The 24344-nt window shown below is 33.1% G+C and overlaps 3 protein-coding genes across 4 annotated transcripts; 2 read left to right on the forward strand and 1 right to left on the reverse strand.

Moving 5' to 3' along the window:
• Positions 1–1119: 1119 nt before the first annotated feature.
• LOC114367661 (importin subunit alpha-2-like) lies at positions 1120–5721 on the forward strand. Of its 2 annotated transcripts, none has more exons than XM_028324849.1 (11): positions 1120–1496; positions 1655–1751; positions 1860–1951; positions 2042–2173; positions 2265–2450; positions 2533–2696; positions 2788–2866; positions 3073–3201; positions 4491–4618; positions 4708–5090; positions 5211–5721. In XM_028324849.1, the coding sequence occupies exons 1-10, from the start codon at positions 1281–1283 to the stop codon at positions 5078–5080; spliced, it is 1596 nt and encodes a 531-aa protein (XP_028180650.1). In that variant the 5' UTR covers positions 1120–1280; the 3' UTR covers positions 5081–5090; positions 5211–5721. The 2 variants fall into 2 exon arrangements, with proteins under 2 accessions (XP_028180650.1, XP_028180649.1); XM_028324848.1 differs by having other exon boundaries at positions 1122–1496; positions 4708–5094.
• A 7580-nt stretch (positions 5722–13301) lies between these two features.
• LOC114367745 (extensin-2-like) lies at positions 13302–13808 on the reverse strand. Its single transcript, XM_028324938.1, has one exon. The coding sequence runs from the start codon at positions 13806–13808 to the stop codon at positions 13302–13304; it is 507 nt and encodes a 168-aa protein (XP_028180739.1).
• Positions 13809–21004: 7196 nt separating this feature from the next.
• Positions 21005–23822, forward strand: LOC114367274 (COBRA-like protein 7). The gene is made up of 2 exons (XM_028324425.1): positions 21005–21715; positions 22235–23822. The coding sequence occupies exons 1-2, from the start codon at positions 21178–21180 to the stop codon at positions 23647–23649; spliced, it is 1953 nt and encodes a 650-aa protein (XP_028180226.1). The 5' UTR covers positions 21005–21177; the 3' UTR covers positions 23650–23822.
• Positions 23823–24344: the final 522 nt, after the last annotated feature.

A 24344-nucleotide genomic window follows, 5' to 3' on the forward strand; every position in this document is an offset into this window, starting at 1 on the left:
ACAATATTATAGTAGTACATAAGAAAAAATAACAAAGGGATTTAAGAAAATCAGAATTAATAACAAATAGGTTTTGAAAAATGAAATGATAGAAAACATTTTGGTCAAGGTAGAGGTTGATTAACAAAGATCTTGGAAAAGAAAGAGGGAGCATGCAAAGTATAAGAAGAATGGAGTCATCTTTGACTATGTTTAAGGGAGAATCAATGTTTTTTTTTTTTTTTACTATCTTATCTAATGACTATCTCAACTTTTACTACAAGGTCATCTTTTTTAAATGCAACATTAGGAGAACAAATATATTTGTATTTTATGATTTTTTTTTCATAATAAAGAGACACTCAATAATTTATTTGTTTAATTGTTCATTTGTGTTGATGTATTATCTTGTTACCATTTATTTTTTAAAATATTTTAGTATTTTTTAATGACTATTTTGAAAATGTAAATTATTTTTCGCGTGTTTGTTTTCACATAAATATTAATTTTATAGCCCTTCCATTAAGAAGACATTTGGTATAAGGGAAATTGTAAATATTTTTCTGTAACATTTTTGCTGTTTTTTTTAATCTGTTTATTTTTTTAAAAGAATTATAGACAAGTCAACTCCCTAACTCCTCAATTCACCAATCGAGATAGATTGTTTTTAACCGATTTTTACAATAGGTTAAGACAATCACTTCTTGTATTTATATAAAATACAACATATTACACGAAAGTTCAAGCTTTCAGGTCTCATTTAAATTTTTACAAGATTTTAAATATATTTAGTTTTACCTATTTTTTAAATACTTTTTTTAAAAAAAAAAAAGATATGGTTGAAATTGGATATTCTTGGAATACCCTTCAAATACAAGCGAAAATCGTTTATGATTGAAGTGAGGGTCCATCTCCCCACGGAACCGTAACCCGTTTGCATAATTTAGGTACGATCCATTTAAAAAAACAGAAAGAAAAAAAAATTGAAAACCATTTCATTATTAAGGATCAAAATGCCTTGACCCGACTCGGATATAAGATCCGAGATCCGAGATCCGAGATCCGAGATCCGAGATCCGAGATCCGAGATCCGAGATCCGAGCTCCACAACCACCACTACACGCAAACGCAACGCAACCCCACTCCACACACGCCACCGCTATTTAAATTTCCTCCAAGTATCGCAAAAGCAACGTCGCTCTAATTCTCAATCGTATAACCTAGGGTTTTCCCAATTCCGAATTCCGATTACTCGGATCGATCTCCGATTGTTGCTAGGGTTAGGGTTGTTGTCGTTAACGATGTCGCTGAGGCCGAATGCTAGAACCGAGGTTCGCCGCAACCGCTACAAGGTGGCGGTGGACGCCGACGAGGGTCGCCGGAGGAGGGAGGACAACATGGTGGAGATCCGCAAGAGCAAGCGCGAAGAGAGCCTCCAGAAGAAGCGCCGCGAAGGCCTCCAAGCTCAGCAGCAGTTCCCCACTCCTCTCCAAGCCGCCTCCATTGTCGAGAAAAAGGTATCGCTATTTTTATTGCAATCGTGAAAAATTAGGGTTCCATCGCGATCTCGCAATTTCAGATTCTAAATCGCGTTTCGGTGTGATTGTGATTTGGTTATTTAGTTAGTTATGGAAACGGTTATGATGATTGGTTGTGTTTGTTGGTGGTGGTGCAGTTAGAGAGCCTTCCTGCGATGGTTGCTGGAGTGTGGTCCGATGATAACAGCCAGCAACTGGAAGCGACCACGCAGTTTCGGAAACTGCTTTCGATCGGTAACTCTAACTGTGGATTTTGATTTGATGTTATTGATGAGTTGTTGTGTTGTTCTGTTTCTGTATGTGTTAAATGTTGTTTTGTTTTGTTTGATTTATGTTCCGTAGAGCGCAGTCCTCCAATTGAGGAAGTTATTCAAGCTGGGGTTGTGCCTCGATTTGTGGAGTTTCTTGTTAGGGAGGATTTCCCTCAACTTCAGGTTTTGTTTTATTCCCTGCATTGGAAGTTTTTGTGTGGTGTAGTGTTGATGAGATTTGTTGTGTTGATTGGTTCTTTGTTTGTTTGCTAGTTTGAGGCTGCGTGGGCTCTCACAAACATAGCATCTGGAACTTCTGAGAATACCAAGGTGGTGATTGATCATGGGGCAGTTCCGATATTTGTCAAGCTACTTAGTTCGCCCAGTGATGATGTTCGGGAGCAGGTATGTTGATGCATGAATGTGGTAGTGCTGACATTACTTGTTTTGAAATTTTGGCCGAGCTTACCAGAATACTAAAACTCTGAAATTCCAGGCAGTGTGGGCATTGGGGAATGTTGCTGGTGACTCTCCTAAGTGTCGTGATCTTGTTCTCAGCCATGGTGCCCTGATCCCACTGTTGGCCCAGTTGAATGAACATGCAAAACTTTCAATGTTGAGAAACGCAACATGGACCCTGTCAAACTTCTGCAGGGGCAAGCCACAGCCTCCATTTGAGCAGGTAATGGCCTTTTTGGTTAATTGAAATCAATCCTGTAAGAGAACTTGTTTAGGTATATTAATATGGGTATTTTGATGGACAGGTGAGGGCAGCGCTTCCTGCTCTAGAACGATTGGTTTTTTCCAATGATGAAGAAGTCTTGACAGACGCATGTTGGGCACTATCATATCTTTCCGATGGAACAAATGACAAAATCCAAGCCGTTATTGAGGCTGGTGTGTGTCCCAGACTGGTGCAGCTCCTTCTGTGAGTATTAAATCTACTACCTGGTCAATCAAGATTCTATTGTTTCAATTGTTGATTGTCTTGGCCCTCAACTTGTGTGCTTGTTTTAAAGGCACCCATCCCCTTCAGTGCTGATTCCTGCTCTTCGCACAGTGGGAAATATTGTGACAGGAGATGATATGCAGACTCAGGTAATGACTTGTAAACAGTTATAATAGTTACTTGCTAGCTAATTATATTCTTGAGCACTTGCATGTCTGTCTCATGGCTTTGAGCACTTGCACATGCCAGTGAGATACTACACTTAAACCATGAATCCAGTGTCTTCTTTTGTTATATTTTGTGCATGCATCACTAGTGCAAATTTCCTGATTTTGGTGTTAACTGTTTTTATTAGACTATCATCAATCATGGTGCGCTCCCATGCCTCTTGAGCCTGTTGACACATAATCATAAAAAAAGTATCAAGAAAGAAGCTTGCTGGACCATTTCAAACATTACAGCTGGAAACAGAGATCAGATACAGGTAAGCCGGTAAATCCCAATTAGATTTTACTTGATGTAAATTAGTGTGTTTGATCAAGTTTGCTATTGCCTGTTGATCTCGTTTTTTTTTTCTTTCTTAAATTATGATTTTCTTTTAAGTTTGATGTTGTCTCCTGCATATTTAATTTGATTTCTCAATGGAGAGAGACATTTACCTTTTAAAGTTTCAAGTTTCAAGTATCTTCTCCCCTGATATAGTGTTATAGTTCTGTGGCTCTGTAATATAGGAAGCTACATGTTCTGTAACATTGAGATGTGGTGCGATAATAACCAACTTAGAAATATCTATTTCTCATATTACACTGAGGATGAAAAGAGAAATTAGAGACTGATGATTGGTTTATTCTCAACTCCTAGCCTGAGAAAAATATTTTTTCTTTTCTCATAACAAAAACTGAAATCTAGTGTAGTATATACCGTGGTGGTGTGTCATCTTTGGCATTGTGTTGTCCAATAAGAGTAAGAATTGGAGTATTAGTTGTTTGTAAGCCCTTGAACTTGGAAGTAGTATGACTCAGCAGCAGCTGGATTTGCCGAAACTGAATTTTTTTGTTTCTTATTATCAAGGTTGTCCAACTTTTGAGTTAACTAATAGACTCTTGTGAGTTTACGATTCTAGGTAATGAAAATGAGTTAATTTGCTGTCAGGCTCAGATAAACAATTTTAACTCCTGTAAACTCACAAACTTTTTGAGTCAAGAATCAAGTCAGTGAGTTTGAAATCAGATTGTATCTTTCACCCCCAAATTATTTGAAGAAATTAACTCTGAAATGTTTTTACTTTACGAACTTGTGCTTTTATGAATTTATGTATGTTTTGGTTGTTTATGTAGTTTGGTCATTTATTTAGTATTAATGTATGTACTATCACACTTCATTATCATCGTTTTCTACTTTTCTTTATTTTAGTTGAAATATCGAATTGTTGAGAGTATTATTTTATGCTTATAAATTATTAATAGGTTTTTAATGTATTTTTTATAATATGCAAGCACATAGTTACGAGTCAAGTTTACGAGAGCATAATAAGTTTACATGGACTCTCTAGACAACCTTTCATAAATAAATATTTTAATTTACAATTTGTTGCAAGTACATCACTGAAGAGAATCCTTTGCCTTGCTAGAAGCAGGGCATTTAGTGGTTAAATTTTCTGCTTGGGATATTGAACATGTTCTATTTGCATTTTATAGTAAAGGATAAAAATTTTTGGTGGCTTATTTCATTCAAGAAGCTATCTGAACTTTATGCATTTTATGTATAATGTAGGCTGTTGTTGAAGCTGGTTTGATTGCCCCCCTTGTCAATCTTCTTCAAAATGCTGAGTTTGACATTAAAAAAGAAGCTGCTTGGGCAATCTCAAATGCTACATCTGGCGGTACCCATGAGCAGATCAAGTATGAATTACTATTATTACTTTGCTTTATGATGGCAAATTGATAATTATTGAAAATTTATGTATTGACTTGTCATATGTGGTTGTAAGGTATCTGGTGAGCCAGGGTTGCATTAAGCCTCTCTGTGATCTGCTTGTTTGCCCTGACCCAAGAATCGTCACTGTCTGTTTAGAAGGACTTGAGAATATTCTGAAGGTTGGGGAAGCTGAGAAGAGCATGGGTAACAGTGGAGATGTCAACTTGTATGCACAGATGATAGACGAAGCAGAGGGATTGGAGAAAATTGAAAACCTGCAGAGTCATGACAACAATGAAATATATGAAAAAGCTGTTAAAATTCTTGAGACATATTGGTTGGAAGACGATGATGAGACACTACCTACAGGCGATGGTGCTCAACCTGGTTTTAATTTTGGAAACAATGATGTTCCAGTTCCATCTGGTGGATTCAACTTTAGTTGAAGACTGTTGTGTGGGTAAATGTTGTTTCATTATTTTTTTAACTATAGGGTCATTAATCAAAATATCCACCCAATTTGTTAGATAAATTTCACAATGTTCTCTAAACCAAAATTGGTTTCTATAATTGTAGGAACCTGGTTGGATGGAGCTGGGTTGATGCTAGGGTGACTGTCGGAGTCGAGTCTGGGTGGGGTGGGGAGTTGGGGGTTTGGGTGGGTGAGTGAGTTCGGTCCTTGCACCTCATGGTGTCTGTCTGGTTTAAGTCTGGTCTTGTGTCCGTGGCTAACGGGGTGCAGGGACGGGTCAGTTTAACTACCATGTCCAAATAAGAAGGGTGGTGGTGGGTGGGTTCAACAGCAGCATAATGACCTTGTTAGAAGTTTATGTTGTGTTTAAAGTATATATATTTGCTGGGCATAACTATGGGGAGGTTCTATGTTGCAGTAGCAGAGACCATATTATGTGGCAGTGGATGGGTTTTCTTGAATGCGGCTTTTGAGTCCTATTATTTATTGAGTCGTAGTTGTATTGGTAATTTATACAGAGTCGGTATTTGATTTGAGTGAATACAGTATCCAGAAACCAATTTTATGGTGTATTCAAATGAAAAGAATTAGCGCTATTTTTTGTGCTTACATATATCCATTCGGCTATTCTGGAGCTTTCTCCCTCCAATTCATAGTCAAAAGAGCTCTGACGAGGAGAGTCGCAATGTGTATCCAAACTTCAAAGGGAAGTGTGTCCAGTGTGTAATCAATTGGATACAGCATGTCCATTTTGTTTAAAGTCCACGAGGTTTCTAATATCTTCGACTCTAATTTGAGCTCTACATGATGATGACAAATATTCATTTTTTAATGTGTAGGATTCTTTTGGTTATTGAGAATTACAGAATGGGAATACAAAAAATCTTGAACCAAAAGGATCTCACGCCTAACATCTTCCTTTATTAAAGTCGTACAGATACGGGTGAAAATGTCACTGAAATTGTAAGCAGAATAGCATCTCTCTCTACATTGAAGATATTAAATAAACAATTTTTATACTACCGTACAAGAAAGGAACTTGTTAACTAAGGTCTTTATGATTGGGTAAGAAATTAAAAAGAGAATATTTATTGTGGAGAACATAAAAAAATTTTGAATAGCATAATTTTACGGATCTCAAGGAAAAGTTTTTTCTTTTTAGTTTTTTAATTAATTTTCTAAGGACATTGGTTAGTATTTGTCTAAAAGAAATGTTACATCTCTTCCTATTTACAAAAGAAACAAGTTCTAGTAGTAATTATTCAATGGCTTAAATATATTTTCGATTTTTACAATCTAGTGCTTTTAAAAAAAAGTAGTTTTAGTTATTAGAAAATATGTTTATTTTATTTTTTGTGTTTAAAGTGTTAAGACTGTTTTTTTTACTATTCAAAATGTTTTTTTAAGTGTTATCTTAAGTACTTTAAGAATAAAAAACAAAACAAACTTTGCAAGGACAAATGATTTTTTTTTACAGGGATGAAAATGAAAAAAAGTATTAAATTAAAGTAATGAAAAATTTCATCCTTACTTAATTCATGAATATCAATAAAGGTTGTTAGATTTATTAATTTTTCATGAAATTTAATTTTATTCTAAGACTATTCTTGATATTACATAATTTAAAAAGGTGATTATTTTTCAAATTCAATCATGAATATATTTTATTTTCTTGATAGCTCAATAAATACATTCACTTTTATGAGAAAATGAGTGCATGTGATTAATAGATCTTATGGTTAATTAGGGACAAAATAGAAAATTAATAATAAAATAGTCATATATTTATTATAAATTAGGTCCTAATTTTAATGTGTTAGAAATATAAAACATTCATTATTTTATCATAAAATGGTAATAAGAGTATTGATGAACATATCTTAAGAATTTTGTATCTAAGTTCACTTTGGTAACGTAAGGCTTACTATTAAATGCATTTAGTCCAATGAATAATATATCTAACCTAGGCTAACGTAAAGTTAGCTTGTTGCCCCTAAAATAGGATGCCCTAAGAGTAACTTACTAGAAGAAAACATTTTGAATTTTTGGATTACTTTTTGTGAGTCTATGATTCCACATAAGATGCAAGAATTTGTTATTGTTTGCTTTAATTGTAGAACTCAATTTGATTTCTTAAAGTTTATTTGCAGAGAAGGAAAAAAAAAAAAAAGAACACCTATTTTCTTTCAAATGACATTAAAAAATAATTTTTTTGAAAAAAAGTAAAATTTTTAAGATTTTTTTTTTTCTGAAACTCAACCTCCAACGTAGAAAACTCCTATTCAAGATGCTAAAAAAATCAGTTCAAAATTTCTTATTAAAGATGTTCTAAGAACCTTTTGTCTCAAACTTCTATAAATCCAACAAAAGTAATTATTGTAAATAAGCATTTAATATATTTTGTCATTCTAGTAAAACAGTCACTAACTTATGTTTTGGTTATGGTATCTCAATCATAAGAGATCTAAAACTTCGATCAATGTAAAAACACATTTCAATCAATATTAACTAGAATTTGATCAAAGTAAACAAAATCCTCGAACATATAATCTAGCACTTGGATCAATGTATGGTCCTGGAATCTTCTTTGGAAGTTGGAATAGACAACTGAGAGGGAGGGAAACAACTTTCCTTAGGGAACCCTTGGTTCTTATACAACCAGCTCTGCCTAAGAGTGAATAAGCTGTATACGGTTAAACACACCTACAACGCTCTCCAAGACCACCCTGTGTCTCAGAATTCGGATCTGTAAAAGGATTTATGGAAGAGCAACATCCCTTCCAAGGTTCCTCCGGGCCATGTTGATAGGCAGGGGCTTTCTTGGGTCTGAGATTTGAGGAGGACGATGGCTATGCAATTTCTAAATGAGGGACTGCAAATTTTCACATCTTACGATGTGGTTCTGCAGCCTGTTTTTATCATATCTATTATTTAAAAAAAAAAATCTCACACTCTCACAAATAAAAATATACCACTATTTTAGATCTAAATATAAGAAAATAATTAATTTTATATTGATTAAAAAAATTGATTGATATCATTTTATTTTACTAACCATATTCAAAAAATGAACTTTTTTTTTCTAAAATGACCTTCATAAAAATTTGATATAAAAAATAAAAAGAAATTATTGGAACTAGAATAATAATTAATTTAAAGATATTTTGGAATAATATCATTAAATACAATTAAAGTAGTTAAAAAATTATATTTAAATCAAAAAACATTTTGTTGTTGCTTATATTTAGGTATGGTGGGATTACTTTATTGCAACATATATTACCCGTGTGAAATATAATATTTCTTTTGTACTAAAATCAAGATTATCAAACTCAAGACGTAAACTCGTGAGAGTTTCATAAACTCAACTCGTGAACTCGGTTAAAATTTATTTCATATAAAAATAATAAAAAAATATTTATAATTAATATATCTACATTTCAACAATATAATAAACACAGAATAATAAATCATAAATTTTACAATACTTAAATAACCAAGTTTAGTAATGCATCATTACTAGATAATAACTTACAAATGTTATAGTAGTGATAAATTATTCCCATCGAGGATTTTATGTTATTAGAGAACAAGAGTTTAATGATATTAAAGGTGATAATTTTTTATTCGGGAACAACACACTAAATGTATGTATGTTAAACACTAAATAAATAGAAAATAACTTACATTTTGGTCTTTTTTTTTAACTTACACTCGTTGACTTGATGATAAATTTGAGAGTCTATTGAGTTTACGTAGAGTTTATAGAGTTTACTAAAAAGAAAATTTACACACAAGTCAACTTAATAGACTCATAAACTCGTAAGAATTAACGAGTTAACTTAGAGTTTGATAACCATGACTAAAATATAAGAAAAAAATAGTAGTTCACACACATTAAGAAAATTAATCAACATCATTTAATGTTGATAGTGTTTCAATAAAAAAAATAATTCATTTCTTAAAATACCGTTTACATTTAATTGCATATGACAAAAAAACATTGTTAAAATAAAACTTTAATTAAATAAAAAGTACTCCCACCATTCTTATTTATAAGACCCAAGTTTAAAATAATACTTGTTCACTTTTATATGACTTAATTTATAAATTTTTTTGCATTAATTATTTTTAGACAAGAGATATCCTTATTTAAATAAGAGAGAGAATGCATTAGCAAACAATTATAAATTTAAGACAAATTTATTGTTATCAACTAAAATGATTATTTTTCTTAATCTTAATGAATTAGATAACTCTGTCTTATATATAAGAATGAAGAAAGTATGATAAAAACGATACTATTAAATAGGGAAGAGTTAGTTAAAATTTATTTATATTTTTGTCCATCACACTAAATTTTTGTTTCTTATATTTCAGTCCAAATAATTCTATATTTACAAAAATTGAGACACTCAATTAACAAAAAAAATTGAAAAACTAAAATGGTATAATTACAATACTTAAAAAATTAAAATTACAATTAAACCTGATAGAAACTAGCCTATCAGTCCCCATTGGAAACACAAAGAAGGACCGAGACAGATGGTTTGGATTCGGATGTGAGTGGCTAGTGTGAAACACAAGGAGGCCCAGTTCACCATCATGAATACTTAAATAGTGCATTCCAGCTAATTGCTCCCATCACACACATGTCTCTACTTCTTTTCTTTTACTGAAAATATAGTGTGTGTTTCTTTCTCTGTTTGTACGTGTAAAATCATGTCTCTTGTTATTGTTAAGCAAATGTCCATTTCAAGTAACACTGAGGAAAAAAATAAAAATAAATAATTTTTCAATGGGAACTTTGTCTTTAAAAATAATTTCTTCCTATAAGTAAAATTATGTTAGAAGAATTTATCTCTTCAAAACCACTCCATTTATCTTTGTTTCTTTTTTTTTAAATCAGATGTGTTATAGCTTTAAGAGAGATAGAAATGAAAAAAAGTTATTATTATAAATAGAATGTTAAAAAAAGGAATGTGAAAATACTAAAATTATTATAATTTAGATTTAAACTTTCTTTTTGGTGCAAGTTTAAAGATAAAGCTTGTTTTGAGATCGAATAACAGTGGTGACTTCATAGAGGAAAAAGAGTGAGCAATCACAGACAGCAGCAACACTACTTAGAAATGGAGATCTCCATTCCTTGAAAGCTACGAGAGACACGTGTATTAAAACTTGTCAACGGATAAAATTTGATGACATTTAAAAGTGAAACAAATACAAAATGCATTTGAACTTGTTGGAAAATATTTTGATTATAATTTAAAATTTGAAATAAAATATATTTTCTTTTCAGAATCAGTTTTTTAAAAGTATAATATCCACCCACTATATCTTTTAAATCTGTTAGTTTCTAATCTTTATAAAGTATATTGATTGTATTCTATTTCAGAAAACATGAATGTGTCAACAATTCCAACTATAGAAGGTATAGGGAAATGGGTCAACAATATCCATGAAAACATTGTACGAGATGACCAAGAGAGTATTGTCAGCTATACACCACACTTGGGTTGAGAAATTGGCTAGAAAAAGAAAGGCAAGTTTATCACGAAAAAAGAGAAAGCCTCAAGAAACATTGGTAATTTACTCATACTTAGAATACATGTTACTTGCATTATTAATCATGCAGGAACAATCTACAGCAACAACTGATGGTGTACATACATTTAGTAGAAGTCATACTTTAACTGAGTTGTTAACTGTAAGGAACATTCATGTGTACAAGCTGATTTTCAACCTATCTTTTATAAAAGTTTGTCTAACTTTCCTTACAATAATATGCAGCAACCATTGGATTACAATTCAGTTTCTGTATCTTTGGGTAATCCAATCTTGAATGAAAGACAATGTGGGAGTGAAAGTCAATTTTCGATTGCAAGTACAAGTGGAAGCCAAGTTCTGAGTATAGGTGAAGCTCACAATGGAAGTCAAGTTGAAAACTATATACACTGTAGCTGCACAACTTCAATTAGTCTTGTTGATCAAATTTTTTGGATATGGATTTTTTTGGGCTGTACACATTTTTTTTTTTTGTGTTCTTAAGTGTAGTCAATTCATAAAAAGGATGAGAACAAAATCTGCAATATGTAGTAGATCATAGAATTAGTGCAAAGGATTATGCTTTGTGTTTTGAAAAGCATTGGTATGTAGCATAACTGATAGTGTGTGGTTAACAACATATATATATATATAGCATAACTGATAGCATATGGTAAGTATATTAGGTACTGTCTGTGAAAAAAGCAAGTCACATTACCTTATTCTCAAAAAGTAAGTCAGATTTCAATGTGTCCTTATTTTCAATGGTTTCGAGGTTAACATTTTAGCAGTGTTTTTAATAACTTTGCACAGTTGAAACCATCATCAATCTTCAAAACACATTGATGAAGCTATCCGAACGCAATGCGAGACCCCTGTTTCAGTTTTTTAAAGTTAAATTAATTGATTAACTAAAATTAAATCTGAACCGTTGATAAATTTTAATACAAGTGTCTCTTATTGTTTTCAAGGAATGAAGATCTCCATTTCCAAAGGGAAATGAAGAGGATCTAAACTCCACTAGTTGCTAATAATGTAGTACAAGGTTGATGATCAGCCATTCTCTTCAATCTTCATTATTTGATGGACACATTAATTGTTCTAGTTAAGCATATGGTGAGACACTGCAACTTGTCTTGCACATGATCCCTTATCGGTTAGGTAACTAAGTTATCAATAATTCTAGATAGCCTACCATAACATTAACCTAAGAAAAACGTGTTGCATAAAATTTTGTATGTAAAAAAAGAGAAAAGAAAAATATGATAACATGAGTAAAACCAAAAAAAATAGAAGTGTTTTAAAAATATTTTAAATAACTTTATGAATAATATATTTCTTCACCAATTACCTTCATTATCTACACGTTTATTAATAATAATAATAATAATAATAATAATAATAATAATAATAATAGTTAGTAGTGTAAAAAATTTATATAATCACCCAATAAAAATATTTTTGACTTTTTAATAATTACTTAAAAAATTATATCGATCATAATTTTTAATTAGTAATATATAAAATTAAACTATCAATACTGTTCGTATTGTTATTATTAAAATGTCTTTACATTTATGCAAAATTCAATCTGCATGAAGTAAATCCATTCGTGTCTCTTCCTCTCATTAAATATTTCATTCGAATAATCCAGAACAACTATTGTGCATTTGTAAATGTTTTATCTTATTTTATATTTTCAAGTAATAGAAATAAAGTTCCGTTATCTCGAAGAGACTCCGGTAAGACGCTCCCACATTGACCGGGTCGAGATAAGAAAAAATAAATTAGAAATAAAGCAAACAACGTTTATTAAGTAATTATTAATTGAGTCTTGTTAACAAGTATTTTATAAAAAATACTAATCAAAGAATTACTCCCCAACGGATACATATTAAACAATTTTCATTAAAAATAAGAAAAAGAATACATATTTTTTAATAAAAAAGAAAATAATACGTTAACAACATTTTTCATTTATTTTTTTAATTTAATTCGTGGCCTAAAAGTTTATTAATTAGTTAACTAATGTACAAAATAAAAGAACATTCCCCAACGGATCAATGAACAAGAACCCTTCTCTGGAATTAAATTACTAAGAACCTGACTTAGTTGTAAACTTATAGTAATGGACACCATTGAATTCAACCAACCCGGAATTGGAATCAAATTCCTTTGAGTGACTCTTCCAACAGTCACCATATCCATCATTACTATCACATGCCAACACCTTCAATTTCCTGCACAACGTGCCCTACTTATTTCCTTTAGCCACCTAGCCCAACATACAATTATTATTTCCCCCAATAAATACACACCCCAAAATTAACCATCACAAAGTAAATAAATGGAAATGAATTTAGAACATTCTTCAATTTATAGTAACTTTTTTCATACTAACCAAAATCAAAAGACTAGATACAATTACAAATTGTCAACAAATTGCAGATCAACCTACATTAAAGTCACCACTAAGAAGTGATTCTTATCATTATCATATGATACTAGAAAGAAATTGTAACAATTCAGGGGCAAAATGGGAAATAAGCACACTGTCCTTGCTTGGACTCACCTCACTTTCACTTCCCAAGATCTGAACATTTGTGCACTTATTTCCACAATTTCCCTTTTTTTTATTTTTCTTTCTATTAAAGAAATGCAATAAAAAGAGTTAAGAACGAAATTGCACAGATCAACGAGCCTTTCACCGGCGGAGGCGCCGCCGTGGAAGGCGGCGGAGGGGTATGGTAGTAAAACGGGAAATAAGGCACAATTGGGTTGGGAGGCGGCGGCGTTGGGTAGTACCCTCTCGGCGGTGGGTAGTAGTAAACGCCGCCACCACCGCCGCCGCCGCCGCCGGTGGACGCCGGCGGCGGGGGAGAAGAGTAGATATATTGAGAGGGTGGCGGCGGAGAGTAATAGTAAGCACCACCACCGCCGGAGCTTGGAGGCGACGGAGGCGGAGGGCAGTAGGTGGTGGTTGGAGCTGCTGGCGGCGGCGGAGAGGGTGGCGGCGGGGAGGGAACTTGGCCACATGGGGTGCACTTGATGTCATCCCTGGACGTCGTTTTGAGGTTGTGATCTTCCAATGCTATTGCAAGAGCATTGAGAGAGAGGAAGAACATCATGAAACAACACCACACTCTGGTTCCCATTTTCTTAGGATCCGAGGAATGAGGTTGTTGTTGCTTAAAAAAGAAGAATGGGAGAGTGAAAAAGAAACTATGTAGAGAAAGAGAGCGAAAAGTGAAGAGTAGAGAAGGGTGTTGCTATTTGAGGTGTGTGGTGTGGAGTGTAGTAACAGTAGTAGTACTCTTTTCTTCAACTTGTTGCACCCCTTTCGTATTTAAATTACAATAAAAAGGAGAAAAGAAAGTAAAAAGGGATATTATCGGAAGACAGAAAACAATGGTGGACACCGACACGTTTTTACTTTAACAGAAAGCAGCCATCTTTGAACTTTGAACTTTGAACACGGTTAAGGTTAATTTAACTATCATACATAGTTAGTTAGGTGGTAGTTTTTTGGTTTCATTTTTTTACTATTTTAGTTAAGATTAGATGAGTCAGCCAGAGTGTCTCACTCTGACACTAACATAGTTGTTTATTTAGGTGAGTAAGGTTAAATTAGGTTAAAATGTGTATAGGAAGGAGGTAAATAAAGGAGAGAGAGACGTAAAGGAAACGCATGCAAGAAGTGATTGAGGTGTAGAATGGGAAGAAGCTAGTTGGACTTGGATTCATGTGATTGTTTATTTCTTTGGGGAGGAAATGCCTTGGATCTGTGCTATACAAATTGCTTCTTCTGCCCCTTTGTGCCTATTTATGTTTATTGAACTACTATTCATAATTTTTTTCGATAAAAAAGATGTATATATATATATATATATATATATATGTTGCCTCTTGTCATCTTCCTCGCCCGCCACACAGACACATTTGTAACACCTGGTTGAACGTTTAAATTAAATAACAAGAGTCCTCTGGGGTGGCATCAAATTAATTAAATTTGAAATTTTGATACTACTATACTAATATGTTATATGTTAGATAAATTTGTGGCGAGAATACTTTTTGATGATGTCTATTTTATTATTTTGGAAAAACTTTTACGTACGCTTTTTACAATCAAAATACGAAAGTGAAAAGAAACACTTTTCAATTGTACATTCAATTTTATTTTATTTTCTAATGCCATTTGATGAACTCAATCTGAATTACTATAAAAACTGGTTCAATTGAACATTAGTTCCTTTTCACCCCGCCATCCCTTTTTAATTAGTATTAAAGATCCATGTTTCCTTTGTTCAAACGGCGATAAGGTGACTGGTTTGAAAGTCATAATGCGCATGTAACCATTTTCAAATAACAATCCAAGGATAAATTAAAAAACAATAGAGAAAGGCAAAGCACCCCTACACCAAATTCACTAATCCCAAAGTTTGCTAGCTTGTGGTAAAATTATTAACCATTTGTCAACGGCAAACGGTGTTAGAAAGACAATTTTCCACCACAAATGGCCGTCCATGGTGCCTTTCCAGCCTGGTTCGCCTTAATTAAATAAACCATAAAGTTTTTTTTTGGTGAATAAATAAACCATAAAGTTGCACACTCATCCATCGGCTTCAGCCGTAGGCTCCACCACCCAAGAATGAATTTTTTTTTCTTTAACATTTATTTCTAGTTCATTCAGATTTCAGACAATCCAAGTTCTTTAATTTCCTGTTGTTTAATACTAGTACACTTTTATTTACTATCTTGATACTTCACATTTTTTTAAAACAAATGTGTGGTCAGTTTATAAGTTCTCTCTGAAAAATAATGCTATTTTATCGCAGTTCACAAATAGTGTCACAACAAAATAATGCACTCATAATTTGCATTGAATTAATATATTGGTCTACATATATCTCATACCCATTGTACAAGTTTAATTTTTTATTCCGCATGGTGTATTTCTTAACATTACCCTGTTTGTAGTTTAGCATTATTTAACAGAAAATGAGGTGATCGTTCCGAACATCATAGACCAAAAAGAAAAGAAAATTAACATTGTGTTGTATATATTGTTATGTATGATGCATATCTTGCGCTTTGTTTGTGCTTGTTCAAGGGCGTAGAAAGCTCCAACTGAACCTAAATTTGTCAAATACTAACACTAACAAATTAAAAATCGTCTTTATAAAGCATAATAAAACAACATAGTTATTAAGAGCGAACATTACAAAAAGAATGCAAGATAATTACTATTTGTAGGGATATGTGGAATCCACTTAGAAAACAAATAGTACTACCTGAGAATCGAGTCCTGGTTTAATAATTGAAGGGAGGTTCTGTTATTGTGAGGTTCAATCAAGAAGTGTTACAGCTGGAAAATATATCCTAAATTACTGGACTAATGAAGGTTCAATTTGATGGTCCCCACTTTAACATTTTCTCTAGATTGCTCTTGTGGTGAGAGCATTAGTCTTACAGCATCATACACCTACTCACTGATTTCGCATTTTTGTAGAGGAATAAAATATGGATACCCTATTCATATCTCTTATTTTTCTATTTTTTTTCTTTTTGTCACAATGTGTCATTTATCACTCACATTTACAGTGCTCTATCTTGGTCTATCTTCTATCTCTTTCTCTCTTTGAGTGTAGATTAACATAGACTGTCTAAGGATTATTTTTGTGATATATATTGAATACTCATGCATCACAAACACTCATTTAATATCTCCTATTTCTCCTAACTTTTTTATTCTTATAATATCCTATCACATATGATATCTTCACTTCTTTCTATCGTATCTTTCTTTTTTATTCTCTCAATATATGAAATAGCACAAGTATCTATATGTCTATTTCTTTCTAAAAAATGATTTTTGATTGTAACGTGTCCAAATATTATAACCTTTCTTTCTATCACTCCTCACAGTTCACATCTCTCTCTTAATTTTCTTTTCTTTCTTTGAATCTCTTCTTTCTCTCATGTGGCTCAAAATATAGATATATTCCTTAATCTTAGCCAGCATGGACAAGAGATGCATTGGTCACACTTTCAATTACTTTTATGCTTTTTCAATGGCTGTCGTCCTTGTCTATGGGAATTTCTACCCTTTTTGAGATATAATGATAATGCAAACTTGTGTTTTACTTTCCAAGCGTTAATTTTTCATGTATTAGCTCGCGGAAAAACTCTCTAAAGTCTAAACCACTGTCCAGAGTCTGCCAAAGATATTGGGGCTGGGGCACATTCTGAGCAGAATTTTGCCAACAATGACTAATCCTCATAATTGCCTTTGAGGTCACTTCAATTGGATCCACATGCAGAATATTCAAGTGGGAATAATATTGGAGCAGTTCGTTTTCTACTCTTGAAGAACATATAAACATGCATATTTTGCATTTACCCCGCAAGATTTTAATTTGAAAAGTTGCATCGATTAATGCTCATCCTGTCTCAACCGAGCCTAAATGTATGCTTCCTTGCCAGACATTATAATTGATCTTTTGACAATAACTTAATCATGAGCTAATTTACAAATTAAGTTGTATATCTAATTTTGCTTATTACAAAATAATTATGCAATTTGTGGCTTTTTACTATGGGTGTTTATGGGTGGATTTGGTTTTGAAAAAATAAAACCCAAATCAATTGATATTAAATGATTTGATTTGATTTGGATTTTAGAGTTATTTTTGTCTAACCCAAACCAAATCAACCTGACAATAAAGACAATAAACTTGATTTGATTTGATTTGGGTTAAATGTTATTGGCGTATAACCAATAGCCAACTAAATAATAACATATTATAAAAAGTAATAACACGTAATTAATTGATTAAATACAAAAATTCTGTCTATATATAATAATTAAAATAAATTATCTAACATAATTCGTGATTCATAAGGCAAACTCAAGTAAACCAAAGTGAAAAGATTAAGAATACAAACACAATAGTAGGTAAATTAAATATTAAAAAAATAAAATAATAATAATAAATATATAGTTGATTTGTTTCATGTTGATTCCGATACAGAAAATGTATAAATTTAATATCTGAAACAATCAATAATAGATTTTAATTGGTTTTGTTCGGATCCAATTCAAAAAAATATATATGAAGTAATTTAATTCATTCAATTTGGATTATAAAATTAGTCAATATGCACCGATTAACATCCTACTTTTTACTTTACAAATTACAACAAATTATTATTTACAAAATATCAATCTTTTTATCTTTCTCTAACATACTAAATTGATCTAGTAATGAACTCTCATTATTTTTGCAGCTCACCATATAGCTTGAAAAAGGAGCCTCAACAAATGCGATATGTATCATTTGTCAATTGCAAACTGAAAAGTTATTCATGTTGATTGCTATTCGTCCAGAACCATTTCGATAATGATATATATATATATATATGTCATTATTCGTATTTTTTTAAGCCTATAAGAGAAAGATCATGCAATTGCACACTTAATGGTGGCGGGGTCCGTGTTGTGTGAAGTTATACGCTGAATCGATGCTGACCTCAAATATCTAAGTCATACACTTTACAACAATAATAACGGGAAAAGAATGCTTTTTCATCAATAAATGAGAAGATGACTTTTTGGAAGCTAAATTACCAACAAATTAGCTCAATGAATGGTTAAGACGTTAAGTAACATGAATTTGGAAAAACATATCTCATAGGGGCTGGGTCACCAGCACTGCCTCAATTGGGTCCTTCATCAAAGAAACCACCCAAATTATCCATGGGTCCCTCATATCATCTTCTTCCCCAATTGAATTTTCCAGTGCACGTTATTCTCGTCCCACGTGCCATTTGCATAAGCTTTTCATACGTACTAATAAAGGAGCTCTAGAATGCAAACACCAATACACCTTATGTTATTGTTTTATTTATCATAAATAACATTTTTATTCAATAATATTGTTTCAATGTTAACTTATAAAAGCGTAATTTTATTTCCAAAATTTTAGGTATTGACTAAATAAATAAAAATAAAAATATATTCCAATTGAATAATTAATCAATGTTTGAAAAATATGAAAACTAAAATTAAGCAAGTAAAAATTGAGAGTCATGTCAATGTTGATGTGATCTGAGTATTCCAGCTCCATGTGAAAGAGCAAAGGGAGAATTGAATGTGGTATTTTTTTAATATGGTGGTCACCCAGAGTTGTTGCCCTATCATTTTTAGATGTTCACAGCTAGGGATTCAAGTTGAGGCCATGAAAGCAATATTGTTTAGAGAGTTCATGGCCTCATGCATGCTAGGGACATTGGATGATGGGCCAGAATATTCTGACAAAGTCAGAAAATTCATTAGCTAGCTATATCACATTGTGTGGCATTCATCCAGCAGCTGGTCCAAGTACTTAAATAGATAGATTTAGTAACCTTTTACACGTTTCAAAAATGCCAAATAATATAGAACACAAGTGATGATACCTATTCAGTTATTAACACAAGCGCGTTGGTTGGTTATTCTAGTTTAAGAAGTGGTTCCCAATTCAAATTTTCAATATACAATTATGTAAAATACTAATTTCGTTCACAATAATATTAATTATTCAATTTGAATAGAATTATCTCAAGTTATTTGTACTCTAGACCAAAAAAAAGAAAATAATAAGACTTAGGTTGAAAAGTGTTAAACAACATAATTGTAATTAAATAGATCTATTTTTCATTAGTTAATTTGTACGGTATTTTAGGTTATTTACAAGTTTTATATTAAAAATTGGCTAATTAGAGATAAAACTTTAAATTCACCATAATTATAATTAAAGTAATTTTTTATCATAATTAACTTGGCTAAGTCAGATTTGAAGGGAAAATTGGTTTTACACTCAGTTTAAGTTAATTATAAAAATGCAAGTCAATTTAATTAAATCTAAGGACAAAATTATCTTTTCACTGTTAGAGAACTGTAGAAAATACCACTGCAATGTAATGATATTATAAGAATTTCAATTTTCAAGTCAAAATGCCTTTAAGAATCTTTTCAATTTTTGTAAAAGAAAATGTTTTCAATTAATTGAGTATATATAATCTTAATTTTTCAATTAATTGAAAAATGGTATATTTCAAAAAAAAAATTCTTTAAAATATGTATCTCCTTTTATAATTTTTTTGCATAATTTAGTAAGTAACATAAAATTTACGCAAATTTAGATGGTTTACAAACAAATACATTCCACCACAAAAAAAAAAATATATATATATATATATATATATAACAATAAACTGGACATTATATAACTTCAATAGTTACTGGGTTGGGCTGTTTTCGTACTATGATAATTTAAGCAGTGGGCTTGCTCTCTTGGACATTCCCTTTTAGACTTTGTTATTATCATTCTCATGTTTGTTAAGTCTACCTACAATTTTTTTAATTTTTGTACAACAATATTTTTTACGGAAAATTTTTTCTATTGTATATCTCAACAAACATTATTAACATACACAACGAAAATGTATTTTTCTTTTATAATTAATTCTATATGCAAGTTAATTTCTTTAAAAATTATATTTTTATAGTAATTAAATTAATTATGTTAAAAACAATTTGATCTATATATGGACCATTTTTTAAACGCGTATCATGAAAGTAAAGGGACCCGTCATCGATTCCACAAATGAAAACTTGTCTCGTGAAAATCATTTCAAAACCACATAAATTTTTAATTTAAATGTTGTTAATATTAGTTATTAATTAAATTAAAAGCTCCTGATGCACAATTTATAAACCAAATTAAAAGTTTGGACCGTGTGTTTGGTGAGTTCCGCATGAAATGCGATCACACAATATTCAATATGATCACACACAAGTCACAACAACTACCCTTTCTTTTTCTGCACTTGGTCATAATATAAGAATCTGTAAACAATAATAATAAACACTTCCTAAACAAACAAGTCACCCTCAGGATTCAGGAATTAATCCGAAAACAAAATATCCAAATTCCAACCTACTCACAAATACCGTTTCAACTTTATTGGCCATTTGGCCAAGCCACCCTTGTCCTTGACCATGTCCACATCCCAACATTATATATATATATATATATATATATATGATCACTGTGTGTTTATGATTTCAATCAGTATAATAATGATTAAGTATTTAAAATAGGAAGTGTTTATAATAAATATATTAAAAATCAATATATAATAAAACAATTTTTAATTCTTTTGATTAGTAACAAAAAAACAAATAATTCTTTGAGTAATAATTAATTCGAGCCTGCCAATTTAACAATCCAAAACTATATATATAATAAAACTTTGATAGGGCATGGAAATGGTAATAGCAATCATATTCACCAACACCTAACGCGCTCTGTCCCTTGAATCACTCAACTCAAATTAAAGACCACAACAACGTTAAACATTATTCTTATATTCATACCATGTTCTAGCTTCGAAATTCTTACTAATACCAACAACATACACATAATAAGATTTATTCTTTCTTATCATTCACTTTCTTCACAACACGTAGCCGTGTCCATGGCCTTGCATGTCCACAGCTTCTTCTATTTTTGGTTCGTCGTCATGATCTTCGTCGTCGTATTTTTCACGGCACCGTCGGTGTCTCAGCGGCAAGCCACCGGGTCCTGCAACGGGATACTCCTGTCATACGCGTATACCGGCGGCTTGCAGCTGCCTCCGAATGTCTCGGACCCGGCGGAGCAGCCGTACCGGTTCTCCTCGACATTGACGGTGCTGAACAACGGGCTGGAGGAGCTGAGGTCGTGGAGGGTGTTCGTGGGGTTTCAGCACGGCGAGTGGCTGGTGTCCGCCTCGAACGCGGTGCTCGCCGACGGCACGAGCCTCCCCGGTTCGGTGGAAAACGGCACCGTTTTGAGTGGTGAAACCGTGAGGGATCTGAAGACTGCGGTGGCGACCGCCGGGGACTTGAATCAGATGCAGGTGAGGGTAGACATGGTGGGGACCTTGCTTGGAGTGGCGCCACCCTCTGTGCCAATGCCTTCTTCTGTTACCTTGGCTAACGATGGATTCTTGTGTGGTCAACCCTCTGGTCAAGGTACCTACATTCATTCCTATGTAGTAAACAACAAACGTGGATTCTTACTAATTTTAGGTTTCAACACTATAACATGTGCTTCGGAGTTAGTAGGCATCAAAGGGAAAATAAATCATTACATGATTCTGGACTATTATTATGATTTCTCCAAGATTTTCATATCACACCTAATGGAGTTTACTAATTACTCCCTCCACTTCAGATTAAATAATGTTTTAGAGAAGCAAAAAAAATTGTTTCAAAATAAATGTTCATTCCATTACAAAATTTTAATTATAAAAATCTTAAAAGTTATTACATTCATATAAAATCTTTTAAAATTGTCAAAATAATTTTTTAATGCACATCCCTAAAATTCTTGGAACCAAATTGATCAAATATGGAGTAGTTTTTATTTATTTACTTTTGGGGAATGTGGCATTGATTAATTCTGGGAGAGAAAAAAAAGTGTGATTAATTATGGATTTGGGGGAGGAAGTGCTGTTTTGAGATGTTTATTTTTTGATGGTTAATCTTCAGGGAGCAATGAAACTCATGTGTGTTGCACAAGCGACCCCAATTTCAAAACAAACATAACCACAGAAGAAGAGTTCCTACCCAGGCAAAAGGGTGACCTTAGCATCACATACGACATCATCAGAACCTATGACTCCGATTACTGGGCAGAGGTCACAATTGCAAACCACAACCCCTTAGGTCGTCTTGATAACTGGAGACTAAGCTGGGACTGGAACAACAACGAGTTCATCCACACAATCAAAGGTGCATATCCCTTAAACGTGGATTCCTCTGACTGTGTCTTCGGTCCACAAGGCCTGTTCTACAAGGAACTCGACTTCTCCAACGTGTTAAACTGCGAAAGAAGACCAACCATAGTTGATCTTCCTCCCACAATGTTCAACAACACAGACTTCGGTAAAATCCCGTTTTGTTGTAGGAATGGTACTATCTTGCCACCGACAATGGACCCTAGTTTGTCATCTTCAAGGTTCCAAATTCAGGTTTTCAAAATGCCACCGAACCTTAACCGTTCCAAGTTTTCACCACCTCATAATTGGGAGATAAAGGGTACCCTTAACCCTGATTATGCATGTGGGAACCCTATTAGGGTTAGTCCTAGTGAATCTCCTGATCCAACACACCCACCATCGAACAAATCCGCGATTGCAAGCTGGCAAGTGGTTTGTAACATCACAAACACAAAACGAGAAGCACGTAAATGCTGTGTTTCTTTCTCAGCTTATTACAATGAATCGGTTGTTCCATGCAACACGTGTGCATGTGGATGTAGTAACCCTGAGAGAACGTGTAGTGCAACCTCACAAGCAATGTTGCTTCCACCAGAGGCACTTCTTGTACCTTTCCAGAACAGAACCGAGAAGGCACGTGCTTGGGCTGAGATACAACACTTGAATGTCCCTAACCCTTTTCCTTGTGGTGATAACTGTGGTGTGAGCATAAACTGGCACTTGGTGACGGATCACCGGAGCGGTTGGAGTGCAAGGATCACACTCTTCAACTGGGGTGAAGCCAGTTTTGCTGATTGGTTCGCCGCGGTGCGAATGGAGAAGGCTGCAAAGGGGTTTGAGGAGGTGTATTCTTTTAATGGAAGCCTTTTGGATGGTGTGGATGGCACGATATTCATGCAAGGGAAGAAAGGGTTGAACTTTCTTGTGGCGGAGACGGATGGATCTAACCCTCGGAGAGATCCCAGGGTGCCCGGGAAACAGCAATCGGTGATCTCTTTTACAAAGAAGAATACTCCTGGAATCGATGTGGTTGGTGGTGATGGTTTTCCTAGTAAGGTTTTCTTCAATGGGGAGGAATGTTCTCTTCCTTCAGTGGTTCCAAGCAGTGGTACTAGAATGGAGGTTTCATTGGCTACTATGATGTTCTTGGTTCTGTTTTTGTGGATTCTCTTCATGCGGCAATAGTGACATTTTGTTTGATTGTGTTGTTCTGAGACACAGGATTTATGTAGCCACATCATTAAACATCATGCGTTGTATATCCATTTTGTATGATTCTTTAGTCTTTACAGGGTATTAATACAGAAGGGTGTAGAATTATGTTGATTATAGAGATTTTTTGTCTAATTTTTTGACAGTGTTCACTGTTTTTCTTTTTGTGCAGTTAACATTTATGACTTCTATTATCAGAACTTTTCTCCTTTTGAGATTGAATTAAGATAAAGAAAAATTATACCACTTGGTGGTTTAGGTAGCAAAAAACTTGTTATCCTTTTAAGAAAGTCTCAATTTTGTAAATGGAGAAAGAGCTTTACTCCCTTAATTGAACTTTGCCTATTTCAACTTGGAATAGTGAGGACTCTATGACTCTCGGATGCCAAGAGCCAGAGACAAAAAATATGGACTAAATTATTCTCTAAATTCCTATAATTTCGCTATTTTTTTTTTAATTACTACCTGTAACTTAGAAATTTATAACCCAGACCCTAGATTTCTGGAACCTTTTCAAGAGCCTATCCTTACCTGCTATCAATATTGAAACTCATTACTCCTTAGCACAACTAATTTTAGAGACTACCCACAGCCCACAGGTAATGATTGGGCTGCAAGGTCGGAGCAGAATCAAGAATATGAATACTAACGGATTTCTAAGATTTTAT

The sequence above is a fragment of the Glycine soja genome, chromosome 9 (assembly GCF_004193775.1).
Source record: "Glycine soja cultivar W05 chromosome 9, ASM419377v2, whole genome shotgun sequence".
Classification (NCBI taxonomy): Eukaryota; Viridiplantae; Streptophyta; class Magnoliopsida; order Fabales; family Fabaceae; genus Glycine; species Glycine soja.

What these genes read in the sequence shown, in the direction of transcription:
- LOC114367661 (XM_028324849.1), top strand. Translation starts at nt 1,281, where the DNA reads ATGTCGCTGAGGCCGAATGCTAGAACCGAGGTTCGCCGCAACCGCTAC. An exon ending in GTGATGATGTTCGGGAGCAG is followed by an intron (nt 2,174 to 2,264) that starts GTATGTTGATGC and finishes CTGAAATTCCAG; the next exon opens with GCAGTGTGGGCATTGGGGAA. An exon ending in GAAACAGAGATCAGATACAG is followed by an intron (nt 3,202 to 4,490) that starts GTAAGCCGGTAA and finishes TGTATAATGTAG; the next exon opens with GCTGTTGTTGAAGCTGGTTT.
- LOC114367745 (XM_028324938.1), bottom strand. Translation starts at nt 13,808, where the DNA reads ATGGGAACCAGAGTGTGGTGTTGTTTCATGATGTTCTTCCTCTCTCTC.
- LOC114367274 (XM_028324425.1), top strand. Translation starts at nt 21,178, where the DNA reads ATGGCCTTGCATGTCCACAGCTTCTTCTATTTTTGGTTCGTCGTCATG. An exon ending in TGGTCAACCCTCTGGTCAAG is followed by an intron (nt 21,716 to 22,234) that starts GTACCTACATTC and finishes GTTAATCTTCAG; the next exon opens with GGAGCAATGAAACTCATGTG.